The sequence below is a fragment of the Lagenorhynchus albirostris genome, chromosome 3 (assembly GCF_949774975.1).
Source record: "Lagenorhynchus albirostris chromosome 3, mLagAlb1.1, whole genome shotgun sequence".
NCBI classification, from domain to species: Eukaryota; Metazoa; Chordata; class Mammalia; order Artiodactyla; family Delphinidae; genus Lagenorhynchus; species Lagenorhynchus albirostris.
Genome location: NC_083097.1, coordinates 101124658 through 101144118, shown reverse-complemented (window position 1 = coordinate 101144118; position 19461 = coordinate 101124658). Strand labels below are relative to the sequence as shown.

General features: G+C 39.0%; 2 protein-coding genes across 4 annotated transcripts in view; one reads left to right on the top strand and one right to left on the bottom strand.

Moving 5' to 3' along the window:
• The window catches only part of SNX24 (sorting nexin 24), a 162832-nt gene that overhangs the window by 34920 nt on the left and 108451 nt on the right, over nt 1–19461 (bottom strand). The window lies entirely within an intron of this gene.
• LOC132518206 (coiled-coil-helix-coiled-coil-helix domain-containing protein 2-like) lies at nt 13536–14323 on the top strand. Its single transcript, XM_060146216.1, has one exon. The coding sequence runs from the start codon at nt 13571–13573 to the stop codon at nt 14030–14032; it is 462 nt and encodes a 153-aa protein (XP_060002199.1). The 5' UTR covers nt 13536–13570; the 3' UTR covers nt 14033–14323.

Below are 19461 nucleotides of genomic sequence, written 5' to 3'. Positions count from 1 at the left end.
TGCAGGATTACTAAACTCATGGGATTTGTCTTGCCAAAAAGAAGAATAACAATAAAAAATTGTGGTTATGAGAATAAATAACACAGATTTCTTATACTTTAAAAAGGCTTTTAAAAACTTCAACCATAAAAAGATAAGGTCTTTTATCTGCTTGTTTTCTATAACTCTGATTACAAGATTTACCGGTATTCTGGTCTTCACAGAGCTCTAAATTGTGAATGTTACTGATCATAAGACAAAGCATTACTTGAAAATTTTTTTGTCTCTGGAGAACTTCCCCTCTTCCTTCCTTTCTCCCTTCCTCCCTTCCTCCCTCCCTCCCTCGCTGCCTCTTTCTCTCTTTCTCCCTTTCTCTCTTTCTTTCTTTCTGTATCAGTCCATAGGTCCTGGACATCTTTTCCTATCTGTATATATAGAATTACAGTATTCTTTTGAACTGCTATTGAGTATTTTGTATAGCCTCCCACTGTATGGATATTCTAATACTTTTAACCAATTCTACTCTTATTGGGAAACTTTTGTAATTATATTGAAATGAAATAAATGCCTTACATACAGCATAGCCCAATTATGCAAGAATAATTGTTGGATAAATTCAGAAACGAAATTGCCAAGTTGTTTTTCCAAAATGTTGCCACAATTGGCAGATGCCTTAAAGGTATGTGAGAATGTTTACTCCTTACCAACAATGAGTATAAGTGTTTGTTTTAACAGTATAAATGTTTGTTTTAAATGTTTGTTTAACTTATAGATCTTTGCAGATCTATAAGTAAATATGTTATCTCATTTTAATATACTATTCTCTGATTAATAATAAAGTATTTTTCTCTTTTTTACTGACCATTTGTAATTATTTTTTAATGAATGAATTCTGCCCATTTTCCTGTTTGATTGTTTTCCCCCTAGTGACTTATAAAAGCACTTCGCATATGGTGAGAATTAGACCTTTGTCGTATATATTGTACAGTTTTTTAGTCTGTTTGTCTTATGATTTGAATTTGTGGTGACTTTTTGCTGAAGAGAATTTTTAAATTTCATGTAGCCAGATTTTAAATGTTGCACATAACAAATAATACAAAAATACCACTATCAACTCAGAGAGTATATGCAATGAAATACTGCATAATCAAAGTCAGTATTCCTTATATTTGAATCTAATATTCTATCCCAAACTATCAGAGAGGGACAAAAATAACAAAATGAAGAATTAGAATAACATCAAATACCATTAAAACCAAACTATCTATCTGGCAGTCCTGAAGTAGCATTCAGGGTGGGCTGAGCTACAGTTAGGAGATGCTGGGGGAGGCCAGATGGGTGGCATGCAGGACTGGTAACCAGGTGTGGAGAAATAAAGTTAGTACCCTAAAAGCTGTAACAGAAAGTAAAATGGGATGGGATAATGGTCAACTAAAGTGCATTAGGGTTTGAGAATATTACATCTGGGTGTGGAGAACTGAGAAAGGACCCATAAAGAGGAGGTACTGGAAATGAGCTTTGTGGGATATGTTGGTAAACAGAGATGAGAAAAGGGGGTGTACCAGGTGCAGGGTACGGTAAACACAAGATCCAAGACAAGGGGCAGTTAGTAGGCTAGTGTGGCTGTCATGTAAGCTCCATGCAGAGTAAGGCTGCCATTCTGAACACCTGGCGTAAGAACATCACAATTTAGTAGCTGACAAGGAGCCATGAAATAATTTCTTGGTAGGTGGGTATCATGATCAGAGACGAAGCTGAGAAGAAATATTTACCCAGAAACTACGCAGAGTAGCCAGAGCTCCTGAGGAAACTACGTGACGATCTTGGAGAAAAGGAGCAAAGCACAAACAGTGAAAATGGCAGTGGGGATGACAAGCAAAGTACTCCTCTGACTGATCACGAATAGCTTCCAGGACACAGTCCTGGGACTGTTTTTAGTGAAAGGGTGATTTCATAAAGGAACCTAAGAATGGCCCAAATTATTCCAAAACAGTATGAGAGGCTCTGTGGAGAAAGTCTCCAACAGCGGGATGACAAGGCAAAGAACAGTAACACCTGAAATAAGCTCAAGAGCATCCTGGGTATGATGCTGCTGAGTTCGGTTGTGCGCGTGGAATGTAAGGAAGGAGGGGAGTTTCCTATCACGAATGGTTTGAAATCGTAGCAGAGACAGATGATCAGAGCTCCAACATCCTATCCTCTGTTCAGATGTTGTGACCCTTTCCTCCTACCCAGGTGGATGAGGGAGACAACGGTGAGAATTCAATTTATTGGTGTGCCTGCCGCCTAAAAGGCACTCTGGGACAAGAGGCAACGACTAGCCTTCCCGAATCACTGCGAGGGGTGGGGAACACAGGAAATGGGATAAAAGCCACAATTACCCACGGAGGAGGAGGGCATCCCCTGTGGAAAAACTCATTCTGTAAATCAGAACAAGATAAAGTAGAAAAGGCAAAGCCACAGAATGTTTCAAAAAGCTTCAGACTTTCTTTAGACCTCAATTCCAACCATCAGAACCACAATTCCCTCGGCTTCCGGTGTGTGGAGGTGAGCCTCTTCATCCAGCCTGAAATCCACCCACCATTTACACCCCACAAGCAAAATGAGAGTTTGCCAAATTCTGCATTGAGAATGGCCTTTTAAAATAAATAATTTTAGAAAGAGAGCACTTTATCTAATACACTACAAGGAAGTACCACAGGAAGAATATTAAAAAAAAAGTTCTAAACACATTTTACTTACTTAAAACACATTGGCATGAATGGAACAGGGGCTTCCAGTGACATGGAGCAGTGCCTTAGGGCAATGCCTCCCGAACATTTTTTATCGTACACGTCTCAAATGATAATGGGCTGAGGTCTCACCCTAAAAAATACTTATTTAATTGTACCTGATGTAAAGGTACTACTGTATTAATTATGTACTATTTAAAACATACAAAAGGGAAATTTTAAAGTAATATAAAGATGAACTAATATTTAAAACAAATTTTCCTTTGTTGTATTTATTAATGATACAGAGAACATTTCTGTTCTTATTAAAAATTCCAGATAATGGTATTTCAACATGAGAGTAAGGTGATTGACTATGCTCTCTTAGGTTGGAACACAGTGATTTTTCTCTGTTGTGTTCAAGAGTGACTGAAAATTCTATTTCATAATATTTGGTTTTTTGTTTTTTTTTTTTGCGGTACACAGGCCTCTCACTGTTGTGGCCTCTCCCATTGCAGAGCACAGGCTCCGGACGCGCAGGCCCAGCGGCCACGGCCCACGGGCCCAGCCGCTCAGCGGCATGTGGGATCCTCCCAGACCGGGGCACGAACCCGCGTCCCCTGCATCGGCAGGCGGACTCTCAACCACTGCGCCACCAGGGAAGCCCATAATATTTGGTTTTAATGACTGCTATTGTAGAAAACAGTATCTCAGAAAGACAAATAGATCCAACAGCTGTACTTACTGAATCCTAATACTAATTTTTCCAATTCCATTCTCCAATAACACTAAGACTTTTCAATGAAATGTGGCCAGGAAATCTTCCCTGGTGTCACACAGTTGTTCTTACAGAACAACTGGAAAATGTTGCGTTTAGAAAAAATCTGGGTCCAAGACCCACTGAAACTCTTCTTGTGAAAGATTTTGAACAGGTTAGAAAATGCCCTTTCCAAGTTTTAAGGGAGCTAGAGAGAATTTCAGGTTATACACATTAATTCTGGCAACAAAATCCCACAATGATAGAAAAGTTTTCAAACATCCAATTTTATTATGTTCCCTCCGAGGCTCGTGTTCTTTCAAAAGCCACCTTCCTTCCGACCTGGTGTTCCAAGGGCCTTCTGTCTGAAGGGCCAGGTTAAGGGAGGGCTGCAGAGCTTGCAGGAACAGAAGCAGCACTGGCGCCAGTGCTGCCATTTTCCTGCTGTTCGCCATGCACCTGGGCTGGCATCTTCTAGCTTTGTCTTCAATCTGTGGTTTCTTTCTAGGGCTCTTATTAAGCTACTTGAGCCTTCTGTGAGATTTAGCTGAAAGTAGGTAATATACCCCATAAATCCACCTAATCGGGCACTGCAAACTGCGACAGACTAGAATGTTCAAGCAAGCGAGGGCACCAGAGTCAGGCGTCTGGTTGTGGACCCCAGGCTGACTGATGTTTGGACTCACAAGAGGGCCAGTATCGGTCTGTACAGCACTTTTCTTTTTTCTCTTGGCTGCGCTGCATGGCTCGTGGGATCTTAGTTCCCTAACTAGGGATTGAACCTGGGCCCAGGCAGTGAAAGCGCTGAGTCCTAACCACTGGACCACCAGGTAATTCCCTGTACAGCAATATTAATAAAGCTTAAACTTACTTCTTTATCAGATTTTTAAAAATCAATATAATTGCAAGTTGCATGACTGCTTCCTGCACCCCAGTGGGTCATCAGGTACACTCCACCTTGGAGACCTGCTACCGAGAATGCCACATGTGTTGCTCCTCTAGGGACAAGAGTCCTGCCCCAGCCCTCCTCAGATCTCTCCCTTGACCAGCAGATTCTTTAAAAAGTTCAAGCCAAATTGCCTGCTGGTTGCTACTATTTTGTCTACTGAGGAAAACGGGGGTACTTTACAAATAGGCTTACACATGTCATCCTATACAAAACGGTCCGTATTTAAGCAGACTGACTTCAAATACCAGACGGTGCTACTGAGCAAGGACGGTGGTGAGGGCTGTGAAGTAATAAATGTAAAGTATGATGCAGAGTATCTGATCCTGAATAGGTCTTGAAAAAGTGTGTATTTTATGAATTACTGTAATGAATAAGGGAGTGAATGGATAAAAGATTTTACCAACACTTCCTAGTGACAACATTCTGTATCAGTTTCAAAATTTCTGCCTTGTATGGCCTCCAAAAGCATTTTTAATTAGTCACGGTTTTAGCTGAATTGGTTAGATAGGTTCCCGAAAGAATATTTTCTAATTTAATTTTCATGGCTAAATAATTAAGATTAGGCATTAATCCCTGTGGCTCCTTGGAGTCCCAGGAATATTCTGGGATTTCAGAAAAATGAAGACAAACAAATGTGTCACATATAACCTGGATCTGAGGGAAAAAATGATAGGTATTTTTTTATTGTATGCTATTCTATTTCAGGAACTGGATAATGCCTCATGTATATTAGCTCATGTAATCCTCATTAACAACTCTATGAGGTATATCTTTTCATCCCTCTTTACAGAAAAGGTGACTAGTGCTCAGAGAATTTAATTAACTACCCTAGCTTACACAGCAGCAAGTAGAGATTCAGGACTCTGAACCCACATCCACCTGATGCCAGGCCACGCTCTTCATTCCAGCCCTCTGCTGTTACCCATCCACCCCAATCTGCTACCAGCCTCTAAGTCCAGGGGTCAACTATAGCCCGAGGGCCAAATCTGGCCTGCTGCCTGCTTTTACAAATAAAGTTTTATTGGAACACAGCCCCTCTCCTTGTTTTATACATCATCTACGGCAGCTTTCACACTACAGTGGCAGAGGTGAAGGGTGTGACAGCCCGTACAGTGTGTATTGTCTAAAATAGTTACTAGCTGTTGTTTTACAGAAAAAATTGTGCTGACTCTTGCCTAGTGTAGACACTCTTGTGTTCATAGCTCTATCCCTTCCTGTCAGAGGGACAACACACATTCCTCGTGTAATTCACTCCCTTTCACCTTCCAGAGTCAAAGGTAAACTTTGATTTAGAACATATCAAAAATCCTTTTCATATAACTTGAGATTTTGGAAAGCAAGTGGTTTGGGGTACAAAAAAATCATAAGCAATATGATATAACATTTAATCAATTTCCTTTTTCGACTGACCAGAAGATACAAGTGATACAAGATACAGTTACCATGCCAAAAATTGCCCCAAATCATGAATAAATGTTGGCTCACACTACCTGTTATAAGGAATCTGGAACTAAGGGCTCTCAATTAATCTACTCTGCTCTTTGACTGCTTATTTATCAGATCGGGAAAGATAGATTTAATACTGCTTGCTTAAAATAGGTCCCTTAATTGGAAACATCACAGCATTTAGCTCACTTTATACTCCAGCAATTAAGAACAATTTGGAAAAGTGTTGTTGATTTTTTTTTTTACACTATTGTCTCCTTGATTAGATTTCCGAAGACCCAGACAAAACAAATGACAATACTAGCTAGCACTACTGGTACAAATAAAAGCCCAACAGCCAGATTACTTACTGTGAGAAATGTGAGCCATCCTCATCCATTTCATCAGTGTCTCACGTTTATTTCCCTGTATCCTTGTCTCTTGTGTAGGTAAGTGGCAATACCTCTTATAAAAGGCATCATTTTGCACCTAGCTTTACACGATTATCTTTTCTCCAAATAAGCTAAATCAACAGAAGAAATTATTTTTCTTGATTAAGCACCCACATTTCTCTTGGGAGGGAACAAAACAAACAATTAATCATTCCTGATTTGTTCTCAGAAGTCCCTGCCTCCTTAAACACAGGCTATCCAGGTACCTGTGGCAGCCAGTCGGCAGCAATTAGGCCTGAGCAGAAAATGAATGGACTCCAGGCTGAGGGCCTAATCTGCTGAGAGTCTGTGTGAGAGGGCAAGGTTTTACCAGGAAAATTCCCTTGTCGTTGGAACGCTGCTCAAAATTACTACCTGACTTCAGCATAATTAACCAGGCTTGGGAATTTATATGAACTAAGTAATTGGAAAGAATTAGCAAGAGATATGTACATTAATCTTTACCAGTTACACAGTGCTTAATGAAATTAAGGGTCTTGTGCTCATTCTTGCCTTGCTTAGTTTGCACACTTTCTACTTCACCTGTAGAACAAGGAAAATATGTCATATGAAGATTAAAAAAATTTTTTTTAGGGGGAAACTAGAAATAATCCCGAAACTCAACAGTAGACTCTTGGTTAAATAAATTATAATGTATCCACAGGATAGGGTAAAATATTATGAAGCCTTTATTAAAATTGTTTTTAAAAAGAATCTTTATCTATTAGAGATACATGCTGAAATATTTATAGATGAAAATATGATATCTTGGAGTTTTTTCAAAATAACATGGGAAACTCAACAGTAGACTCTTGGTTAAATAAATTATAATGTATCCACAGGATAGGGTAAAATATTATGAAGCCTTTATTAAAATTGTTTTTAAAAAGAATCTTTATCTATTAGAGATACATGCTGAAATATTTATAGATGAAAATATGATATCTTGGAGTTTTTTCAAAATAACATGGGAGAGTAGGATAACATATAGATGAGACTGCCCCTGAGCTGATAATGGTTGATTATCAACCATGATGCTGGGTGATGAGTATTTGAGAGTTTATTACGTTATTCTGTCTGGTCTTTACATGCTGAAAATTTCCATAATAAAAGTTAAAACATTAAAAAAAAAACCCTTCTCTTAGAGGAATATTTAACACATGAAAAATGTTTGTGATATATTTTTAAAAGAGTTTATAAAGCATTATAGATGATGTAACAAGTATTTTAAAATATAAGATTAAAAATAGGCATAGGAAAAAGACAAAGGAAGCACACTATAATTTTGAGATGTCTAAATCAGGGCTTCTCATCCTTGCCAATGTTAACATTGTGGGCCAAATGCCTGTTTGCTTGGGGCTGTCCTGTGCACTGTAGGATGGTTAGCTTCCCCGAACTACTCGCTAGATGCTAGCAGCACCCGCATCCTCAGCTGTGGTAACCAAAAATGTCTCTGTGCATCACCAGATGTCCACTGTGAGGTAAAATTGCCCCTGGTTCAGAACCAATGGTCTACGTGGAAGAATTACAGATAATTATTTTTATTCTTTTGTGTTTTTCAAAGTTGTTGAATATGAACATACGTGTAAATCAGAACAATAACAAAAAATACTGTAATATTAAAAATATATTAACCTGCAAGGAGAGAACTCTTGATGTCTGTGAAGAAATAGACTAAGATCAGAAAATAAATGGCCATAGAATAGATACATTACGATCTTCCTTTGATTAAACTACAGTCATCAAACTAAGAGTGAACCGCACTACAAAAGCCAGTTCTTTTAAAAATTCATGAATCCATCATATACAAATCTGATAAAATACAAAAATATCTCAAGAATGTCAGGCTTCCTAAAATCTTCTCTGAATAGAAAACTGCAGTAGTAAAGAGAGACTCAAGACCACTGTAGCTACCTTAAAGAAACTGATAGTCACAGAAATATAATGCTAGCTCAAGGTGTTAAGTTTTTGTCAGATAAAACCATCTACTTTTTAAGAGAAGTGTGAATGTGAAGAAAAAGTAATAGGTTGTCTGTCTTTCTCTCCACATGCATGAAATAGCATCACCAACTATTGGATACCTGTTTCTAGAAGGGGCTTTGAGCTGGACTCCCAGAAATGAGGAAAGGTCTGTGTGTTCTCACCCATTCTTTTTCTAGAAACAGCATCAGCCCTGAGCCCTGCCAAAGAACAGCAGGCTCGAGAGGAAGACTCAACCCAAAACACTCATCTTATTAACCCGGCGCTCTAGTTTAGGGCATTGAAACTTAGTTAATGACTACTGAGAGTATTTTTTATATCAGTACAGACTGCCAAACCAGGTGGTCAACACCTGATAATTCATAGATTTATAACTCCCAAAGTTGTAAGTTTTAAGCCTGATCAAAGCTTTGGGGCCACGGAGCACTGGAACACATATTTTCTTTCCATCTCCAGGTTCCTCTCCATGAAATCATAAGCGTTTCTGAGGCTCCTAAAACTTCTCAATTTGCCATTACTGATCTCACCTCCACTGACCCATCTGACCTGTGAAGGCTCATTATCCACAGTTATGTAGGACAGGCTTCCACCCGGCTTATCCATGGAAGGTGAGCAAGAATGCATCACCAGAAAATTTTAAATATTGGTTTATTTTTTTGAAAGGAAAGTGTACTGTGATCTTTAAAGAAGTAACATGTATGGCTTCAGAAACTTACATTTTTCTGCACTAAAAATTATTTTAAACAAAGTATTATTTTGAGATCAATGGGAAGCAGGCAAATCACTGGGGAAAAAAGGCATGTGAAATTAAGCAGCACAATTCTCTATAATTAAAATGCAAAACCTTTAAAATATAGTACAATGAGAAGAAATATCATACATTGTCCTAAGTTATTAGAGTGTAGTTAGGCTTCATAGAGTGTTTTCAACTTAGCACAAAAAACTCTCACATAACTACCATAAAACCTAAAAATCTCTAGCTTACTGCCTACAAAAATGAAATTTAATAACAGAGACTTCTAAAGTTCTTTTTTTCCTTCACATTTTGTCAATTACTTCACCAATTATGATGACAAACTTGTCTGCCAAATTCTGGATAAGCGGTTAGGGTTTTCCTGCATGAAAAACCAACCACTGAAACAAAGTTATAGGATTTCTAACCGAGGACAAGAGAAACATGTATGCACAACAGAATCTGAAAACACTTGCTAGCAATGATGGATTTAAGTTATTAACAGATCAAAAAGAGATGGATGGTGGTCTGCTTTTCTTAATCTACATCATCATCTAGATCTATTTAAAGATAAGTGGTGCACTAACAAACTTGGTTAAGGTTTCGATAAAATCAGTAAAAATAATCTGCTCCCGTTACATTGAGTCTGTATCAATCAATAAAATCACTTGTACAAGGAAAGTACTGTTAAGTACTGACAGTCCCAGCCATTAATATTATTTAACACACTGTTCACAATCTTCAACGAGAACAAAGAACAGTTCGTCTCATGTTACGAGCAGGACTTTCACAGATACTCTTACTTCTGTAGGCTTCTACAGGGTTTTATGAAATTCAAACTGTACATCCTTCAAAAAAATACATAAGGTCTTCCACCATCCATAGTGGGGCTACTTAAGGCCATAGATTTCAGGCTTGATTTTCTTCAGTTGTTGAGGATAATAAAAGCTCATTATTTATTTTTAAAAAATACGTAAGGTCCTGTTCTTCAGTTGCAGTTTAAGAGAGTCATTTATAAGAAGCGAAGCTGCCATTACATCATTTCTTAATCTGTGAATTAAACTCGAAATTCTAAGGACCTGGGCTATAAGGGATAGGGTGGCCATCAGTTGGCACAGGGCTTCTCTGCTGTACTCCGAGTTTACTCAGCTTCCTTAAGGCCTTTACCGTGCCAACATTGGATTAAAAGAGAAATGTTCAATTAGTCCTCAGCCCGAGTTGAATGGCTAGGAACAGATATGCAGATGTATGACTTAAAAACCACAAAAATAAAAAGTGGAGAAAAAGAAAGAATTATTTTACATAACAGATTTTTTTTACCTTTATAGATATCTATGATTACATGAATAATAATAATGAGAAAACTCCTTTAAGAAGTAAAACTAACTTAGAGATTATTATAAATCTGACATCTTGATTAGAAACCTGTTCTAAACTTAATCTTTGCAGTCCTGACTGCTCACAATCCCAGCAGTTTGATAAGTGGTGGTTTGCAATTTTGCTGACATGAACAAGAGGAAGCTCCTTCTCTGGTAAGTGGAAAATGAAAACATTAAAAACAGAATCTCAGTTCAGCATAATTTAGTCTGTTGTTCTCAGCTCAATTATGCCTACCCTACAATTCTCATGGAGTGATTCCAAAACAAAAACCAAAAAACTTTGGGGGTCTATATAGGACTCTCCAAAAGAATAAAAGGCCCCCCAAAAGAATACTAACTGCTGGTACTTTTTAAAGAAGTGAAGAAAAGGTGAAAATATATAAAGCCATAAAATGGCTTTTGGCCATAAAACAGATCCTTTTAGTAATTTAAGAGTAAAATGTCAAATTCATAAGTGGTTTACAGTTGTGAAAATTAAGTTCACAAATATACTCTAGTGTGGAAGTAAGAAAATATGGTTCACAAAATGTTTAAAGGCAACTAGTACAGAAACTGCTCATCAAGTGAAAGAGAGCACTTCTGAGAAGACACCACAGTGGTATTGGACACGCTGGCCTGAGGCTTCATGACCACCTGATTCTGGAGGTAACTGAGGCCTTGTCAAGCACTGGCATGTAGCAACAGGTGATGAGACAGCAAAGCAGCTGTTAACCCAATTTTTTTCAAAGGAAAACACTATTCCAGCATTTTAGAAGCAGTTTCTGCTGCATAATAGGGAAGAGGACCAAGTTACCACAGAATCTTGTCTTCGGTAAAGAAGCTCGTGGAAATGAAAGATAACGGGCTGGAAAACATGCCTAGTGGAAGTCGGAAGGCAGCCTACTGTGCAAGAAAATGTCTTCTGAGGCACTGGGGGGTGGTTAAAAAGGGTCAAAGGCAAACTGAAGAGACTATTATTCTGTGAACTCCATAACATTAAGCCTACATACAGGCTATATAATTAAAAAAATAAAAGTTTAGGTCATGATGCAACCTCTTTGGGGATTATCTTGTGGGAACACTGAAGGTCTATTCTACACCGCGTGTGTACAAGTGTAACAGCTGCATTTTATAAAGGTGCATGTTCCAGCTTGGCTTGAGTTGAAATGCACTATCTGTACCACTAGTCACTCTCCACCACAGGTGGACCCTACCAGAGGTTCCTGCATAACCACAATCTCACCCCTAAATGAACAGAATATAAAATCCATTTTGATTTGGGAAGCAAACACTGTCAAATAAAATCTTATAGTCAGTAAAATAATTAAACTTGTTTTCCAAACCTCTCTGTGTATGTTTGAAGAATGTGTTATAGGAAAGTATGTAGTCTCCAATGTAGATCCTGGCTAACTGTGAAGAGTAATTTAGCATTTAATACTTACTAAGGCTCAGATTATCCTGGAAAGGAATCATTAACATCTTAAAATCACATATCTCTGTCCTGTGGACATGCTGTGAACTCTGTAACTTTGAGCATCTGGTTTGGGAGTGTATGGACAAAGGAAATGAAGATAAAGCCTAAGGTTTGCTCAAGGTAGGGGGGCGTGGAGGATCTAAAAGATGTAAAGCTGCTTTCTCCCCAGGGAAGGGGAGAATGAGAAACAAATCCACTGTGAAGAATGGTCCTGTGGAGTAAAGGGGAGGAGAAGAAATGTCCTTTGAGAACTTATAACCACAGTTTGGCCCCTTCACAAGTTTGCATCTAAATTAATGCCTTCTGGCGGTCAAAAAAAACCCCCTCAGCTATGAAGTCTCAGTAGACAATGCTCCTAGGTAACCAGCAAAGCAAAAAACACACACACAAACAAACAAAAGACCCAAAAAATCTCCACAAAACTCTATGTGTAAATTCAGTTAAGTCCTGGTCATTAAAAAAGAAAAAAAAAAAACCCCAAAGATAAAGATACTCAGCCAAAAATACAAAAACCAAAAAAACAAACCAAAAAACCCCACAAAAAATTTAAAAACTACACACATATACTATGAAGAAACAAAGCACAATGAGCAAGAACCAGCAGAAACAGCAGTGAACTTAGACCTATGAAGATATCAGTTATTACATTATCAGACTCAAAAAAATCCTCAAAAATATTAATTAAAAATATCTACAAAAAATACACCTAGATACAGAATAACTATAGTAATAAAGTTCTACAGTGAAATGAAATAACACCAAAGATAAAAAGAAGATTCTAAATGAATCAGAGAAAAGTGACAGATTACTTTCAAAAGGCAGAGAGGTAGTTCTAACTACGAATAAGAATTGTTTTACCATACAATACTTTGCATAAAGAAGCTGGACCACCTCATTTCACTAAAACAACGTGAACAGTATTCCTTCACTTATCCTGATGTTTCTGTACCAAGATTTATTTGACAAATGCTTTACTTTACTTGACAAAAGGGTATACAAAAATGACTAGAAGGAAACAGATAATACAGAAATTCTTTTTAATTTTATTGATTTAGTCATTCTAGTTGGTATTTGTAAATCTAAAAATGAAAATATTTTGCAATTATGTAGCAAAGATATTAGCCACTGTCTCCTCAACAAAACTATTAACCATTCAGGTATTGGACTTTAACAATGCATGTCCAAAGAAAAGAACCAGAAACAATGATACACTAGAACCTATTAGAGATGAATCTAAAATCTGGAATCAGTATCTACAAGATGGTTTATGTTTCATGTTCATGCATAGAAGCTGATGAGCAGTTAGGTGTACTGTCAAAGGATGCTGCCCTTTAAAAATCAGGAAAATATGGGCTAAGAATTTGGATTTGCTGTGTTGAAATTCTGATAAAAATTCTAATGAAGTTGTCTTTCTTTTAATATGAATTGCTGTAAACTATTCATAAAATATCTTATAATCAGATAAAACTAAACATGGTCCATTGAATTCAAATGATAGGTGGTGATGACCATTTTTCCTGAGAAAATGAGAGTTAATGTGTCTAAAGAGATAAAATAGAGGTTTTAAAATATGAGCAAAAATAGAAGGACTATTAAAAGAGAAAACCCTAAAACCCAGTCAGATTAGGAAAAAAATACAGCAAACAGAACTCACAGAAACAAAAAACCATAATATTAAAAAAACCCCCAAAAAAACAAAAACCATAATATTAAATTCAAAAATCAGTGGATGGAGTGTTGCGTTTGTAGACCCTGCTTCGTCCCGCGTTTAAGATGCCTCGTGGAAGCCGAAGCCGCACTTCCCGCGTCGCCCCTCCGGCCAGCCGGGCGCCTCAGATGAGAACTGCACCCAGGCCAGCGCCCGCAGCTCAGCCACCAGCAGTGGCTCCACCATCTGCTGTTGGCTCACCTGCTGCTGCTCCTCGGCAGCCAGGTCTGATGGCCCAGATGGCAACCACTGCAGCCGGCGTGGCTGTGGGTTCTGCCGTCGGCCACACTCTGGGTCATGCCGTCACTGGTGGCTTCAGTGGAGGAGGTAATGCTGAGCCCTCAAGGCCTGACATCACTCACCAGGAGCCTCAGGGAACCCAGCTGGCACAGCAGCAGCAGAATGGCCCATGCCTTTTTGAGGTGAAACAGTTTTTGGAGTGTGCCCAGAACCAGGGTGACCTTAAGCTTTGTGAAGGTTTCAGTGAGGTGCCGAAACAGTGCAGACTGGCGAACGGGTTAGCTTAATCAAGAAGTTCCAGTTGAAGGCATGAAAAATCATCTCTCATGACCAGGTTGATTTAGCATTAAAAATATAATTGATAGTGAAGATATAAAGTGTGAAGCCACCAGTTAACCGCTCCTCAATCATTAGTAGCTTTTGTGCTTCAGGATTGCAGTGGAAGAGGGTATTCTCACCATATAGAAGCTCCCTGAGATGATACTGAGTTTGGGGCTAGGTGAATGTTTGTGTGGCCTCTTAAACATGCTTTTGTTTGTGAATTAATTAGAATAAAGTGATTTTATTTCCAAAAAAAAAAAAAATCAATGGATGGACTTCTACTTCCAATAAGGTGGAGTGGATATACTTTTCCCCATTCTTCCTGCTAAGTATTGGGTTGGCCAAAAAGTTCATTCGGGTTTTTCCGTGACATCTTTTTGGCCAACCCAATATAATTAAACCACTGCACATTGTATATAAAACAAACATAAAAAGATTATGAAAGGTTGAAGGAAGAAAGGAGACCTTCCAGGACTGAGGAATGACACAGTGGTGAGCTTTAGCTTTCCTGGGTTTTCATTTTGCCTCATATATCTTGACTTGGAGAAGCAAAAGCTAACAACCAGGAAATACCAACAGATGCAGACAAATAAGGCCCCAATAAAATCATGTTTCCTTTAGCAAAAGGACCATAAAAGAGGTAGCCTAGCAAGAAAGAAAACGCTCCAACCCTAAACCACTCTATTCCAGCCAAACACCACAGGAGAAACTGTGGCCCACCTCTACTCACGCCAGCAAAGTCCTGTGGGAAGCCTAGACTTCAACCCTTCTGAGGCTGGTAATGAAGAACCCAGCACTGGTGTGGTGTCAGAGAAAGCCAAGAAAGCAGCCAGGACTTTCATCCCCACCTGCCAGTAATGTGCCCCCACCTACAGGGTCAGTGGAGACCATGTGGGGAGCTGGAACTCCCATCCTCACAGCAGTAATGAGTAGCACCCCTCCCAACCCAGCTGTCAGTGATGTTAGGTAGGGAACCTGGTCTTCCATCTTCACATGGTTGAAACAAGGTGGAATCCCCTGTCTTGACTGAGCAGTGTCAGAGAAAGCCAGCTAAAACAGAAGGTTTAAATAAGATCCAGAGTCTCATAACATAATACAAAAATGTCTAGAATTCAATCAGAATCATTCATCATATCAAAAATCTGGAAGATCTCAAACTGAATGAAAAAGTCAATCATGCCAATATTGAGATGACAGAGACATGTTAAAATTATCTGATAATGGTTTTAAGGCAGCCATGATAAAAATGTTTCAAGAGTAATCATAAACATATTTGAAACAAAAGGAAAAAATAGAAAAATTCAACAAAGAAATAAAAAGTCTCAGTTCCCTGGTGGTCTAGTGGTTAGGATTTGGCACTTTCACTGCCATGGCTTGGGTTCAATCCCTGGTCAGGGAACTGAGAGCCCACAAGCTGTGTGGTGTGGCCAAAAAAAAAAAAAAAAAAGAAATATAAAGTCTCAGCAAAAAATAAAAGCTATAAAGAAGAATCAAATGAGGATTTTAGAGTTGAAAAATACAGTAACATAAAGAAAAGGCTCAGTAAAAGGGTTCAGTGCCAGAATGGAAGGAACAGAGGAGAATCAGTGAACTGGAAGATAGAACAACAGAAATTATCTAATCTGACCAATGGAGAGAAACAGTAAAAATAAATTAAAAAGGGCTTAGGCCCTTGTGACACTATAATAAAAAATCTAACATTTCCATTATTGGAGTACTGGAAGGAAAGGAGAAAGAGGAAGGGGCTGAAAAAAATACCCAAAGAAATAATGGCTAAAAGCTTCCAAATGTAGCAAAAGAGATAAACCTACTGATTCAAGAAGTTGGGAGAACTCCAAACAGGAAAAACTTAAAAGAAACGCAAACCAAGACACATCATAATTAAACTTCTGAAAACCAATAACAAAGATAAAATCTTGAAAACTGGAATTTTATTTTTATTTTTCAAGCACAAAATCTTTCCATATTTCTTCCTTCCTTTAACTAACATTTATGAAGTAACTATTCTGTGCCCAGAGCTGTTTAAATGCATGGACAGTATTTGAACAATAATACTGTTTCAGTAAACAAAATACCTTGCCTTCACCATGCCAGAGGTTGAGGTAGGCACAGACTATGAAAACAGCCAGTTTAAAACAACATCTTACATATAGAGGAAAAACAATTAATACGACAGTGCATTTTTTATCAGAAACCACAGGAGCCAAAATGAAGTGTCACAATATTTTCCAAGTGCTGAAAAAAAACTGAACTGTCAACCCAGAATCTTACATCCAGGGTGATCAGACTTAAAACATTCTAAGGTCCTTGTAATGTTCAGGAGGAAACTAAAGATAATAGGTAACCATGAAAAGAACAGATACATACTAACAAGGGGGAAAATGGAAAGAGAAAAAGGGAAAAAAAATCTGCCACCAATCCAAAAGCAGGCAAGGAGAGAAACAATTCAGAAAAAAAGGGACTAATAAAAAAGCATGGAGAGGAAGGAGTCAAGATGGCAGTGTGCAAAGACTCAGAGTTCATGTCTCCCCACAACTAGGGCGCCTGCAGGACGCTGGGGGGGGACCTTAATGCCCAAGGAGACAGAAGGAAACCCCAAGTGAAACAGTAGGATGTGGGGGGACTGAGGCGGGAGGAGAAGTGGAGGCCAGACAGGACCAGCGCCCCTGAGGGGTGGCTGAGAGGCAGAAGGGGTTCCCATGCCTGGAGGGACCCTTGGGGGCTTGGATCAGGGGGAAGCACACCCAGCGTATCCCCTGCCCAATCGGCCAGGGAAGTCTGCCCGGCTCTCGGGCTGGGTCCTATGCTCTCAGAGCCCCCCTCTGGGCCACGTTGGTCCTGGGGGCATAGGAAGGAGGCTGGGGTAAAAGCAGATAGGCAGGCGGGAGGGGCCCTCCAGGACTGAGGAGCAGGAGAGGAGTGGAGGGTGTTTGACCTGCCCACTTGAGCCCAGGAAGCCTGCTGGGCTCCCAGGTGGGGTCTCCCACCCTCTGAGACCAGAGGCGGGAGGCATACCTGGGCCTCTTCTGTTCCTTTGAGCCTAAGCCCCACCCCCACACCCCCCAGGGCCTTTTCCAGCCCTGTGGGTCCTAAGCATAGGCTCTGCACGCCCACCCAAACCCTGCCCCTGCTTAGGCCCCATGTGGCTTGTGGGAACTTGGTCACGAGCTGGGAGTTGGGTCAAAGCTCCTCAGGTGGGAGCTCTGAGTCCGAACCACTGGACTAACAGAGAACCTCAGACCCCAGGGAATATCTATCAGAGTGAGGGCTCCTGGAGGTCCTCATCTCGGCACCAAGACCCAGCTCTACCCAACAGCCTACAAACTCCAGTGTTGGAAGCCTCAGGCCAGACAACCAGTAAGACAGGAACACAATCCTACTCATCAAAAAAAAAAAAAAGATACAGCAAAAAAATACATCACAGATAAAGGAGCAAGGTAAAAACCTACAAGACCAAATAAATGAAGAGGAAATAGGCAATCTACTTGAAAAAGAATTCAGAGTAATGATAGTAAAGATGATCCAGAATCTCAGAATTAGAATGGAGGCAAGGATTGAGAAAATACAAGAAATGTTTAACAAAGATGTAGAAGAACTAAAGAACAAACACACAGAGATGAACAACACAATAACTGAAATGAAAAATACACTAGAAGGAATCAATAACAGGATAACTGAGGCAGAAGAACGAATAAGTGAGCTGGAAAACAAAATGGTGGAAATACTTGCCAAGGAGCAGAACAAAGAAAAAAGAATGAAAAGAACTGAAGACAATCTCAGAGACTTCTGGGATAACACTAAATGTAGCAACATTCGAATTATAGGGGTCCCAGAAGAAGAAGAGAAAAAGAAAGGGTCTGAAAAAATATTTAAATAGATTATAGTTGAAAACTTCCCTAACATGGGAAAGGAAATAGTCACCCAAGTTCAGGAAGCACCGAGTCCATATAAGATAAACCCTGGGAAGAACACACCAGACACATATTAATCAAACTAATAAAAATTAAATTCAAAGAAAAAACTATTAAAAGCAGCAAGGGAAAAACCAAAAATAACATACAAAGGAATCCCCATAAGGGTATCAGATGATTTTTCAGCAGAAACTCTGCAGGCCAGAAGGGAGTGGCAGGATATACTTAAAGTGATGAAAGGGAAAAACCTACAACCAAGATTACTCTACCCAGCAAGGATCTCATTCAGATTCGACAGAGAAATCAAAGGCTTTTCAGACAAGCAAAAGCTAAGAGAATTCAGCACCACTGAACCAGTTTTACAACAAATGCTAAAGAAACTTCTCTACGCAGGAAACACAAGAGAAGAAAAAGACCCACAAAAACAAACCCCAAACAAGAAAATGGTAATAGGAACATACATACCGATATTAACCTTAAATAAATGGATTAAATGCCCCAACCAAAAGACACAGACTGGCTGAATGGATACAAACACAAGACCCATATATATGCTGTCTACAAGAGACCCATTTCAGACCTAGGGACACATAGGTCTGACTGAAAGTGAAGGGATGGAAAAAGATATTCCATGCAAATGGAAATCAAAAGAAAGCTGGAGTAGCAATACTTGTATCAGATAAAATAGACTTTAAAATAAAGACTGTTATAAATGTTTATGCACCCAACAGAGGAGCACCTCAATACATGAGGCAAATGCTAACAACCATGAAAAGGGAAATCGACAGTAACACAATAATAGCAGGGGACTTTAACACCCCACTTACACCAATGGACAGATCATCCAAACAGAAAATAAATAAGGAAACACAAACTTTAAATGACACAATAGACGAGAGGGATTTAATTGATATTTATAGAACATTCCACTCAAAAGTGGCAGAATACACTTTCTTCTCAAGTGCACATGGAACATTCTCCAGGACAGATCACATCTTGGGTCACAAATCAAGCCTCGGAAAATTTAAGAAAATTGAAATCGTATCAATCACCTTTTCTGACCACAACACTGTGAGACTGGAAATCAATTACAGGAAAAAAAACTGTAAAAAACACAAATACATGGAGGCTAAACAGTGCACTAAAAAATAACCAAGAGATCACTGAAAAAAACAAAGAAGAAATAAAAAAATACATAGAAACAAATGACAATGAAAACACGATGACCCAAAACCTATGGGACACAGCAAAAGCGGTTCTAAGAGGGAAGTTTACAGCAATTCAATCTCACCTCAAGAAACAAGAAAAACCTCAAATAAACAATCTAACCCTACACCTAAAGCAACTAGAGAAAGAAGAACAAAGAAAACCCAAAGTCAGTAGAAGGAAAGAAATCATAAAGATCCAAGCAGAAATAAATGAAATAGAAATGAAAAAACAATAGCTAAGGTCAATAAAACTGAAAGCTGGGCTTCCCTGGTGGC

Excerpts from the sequence above, each read along its gene's own strand:
- LOC132518206 (XM_060146216.1), top strand. The coding sequence starts at position 13,571 with ATGCCTCGTGGAAGCCGAAGCCGCACTTCCCGCGTCGCCCCTCCGGCC.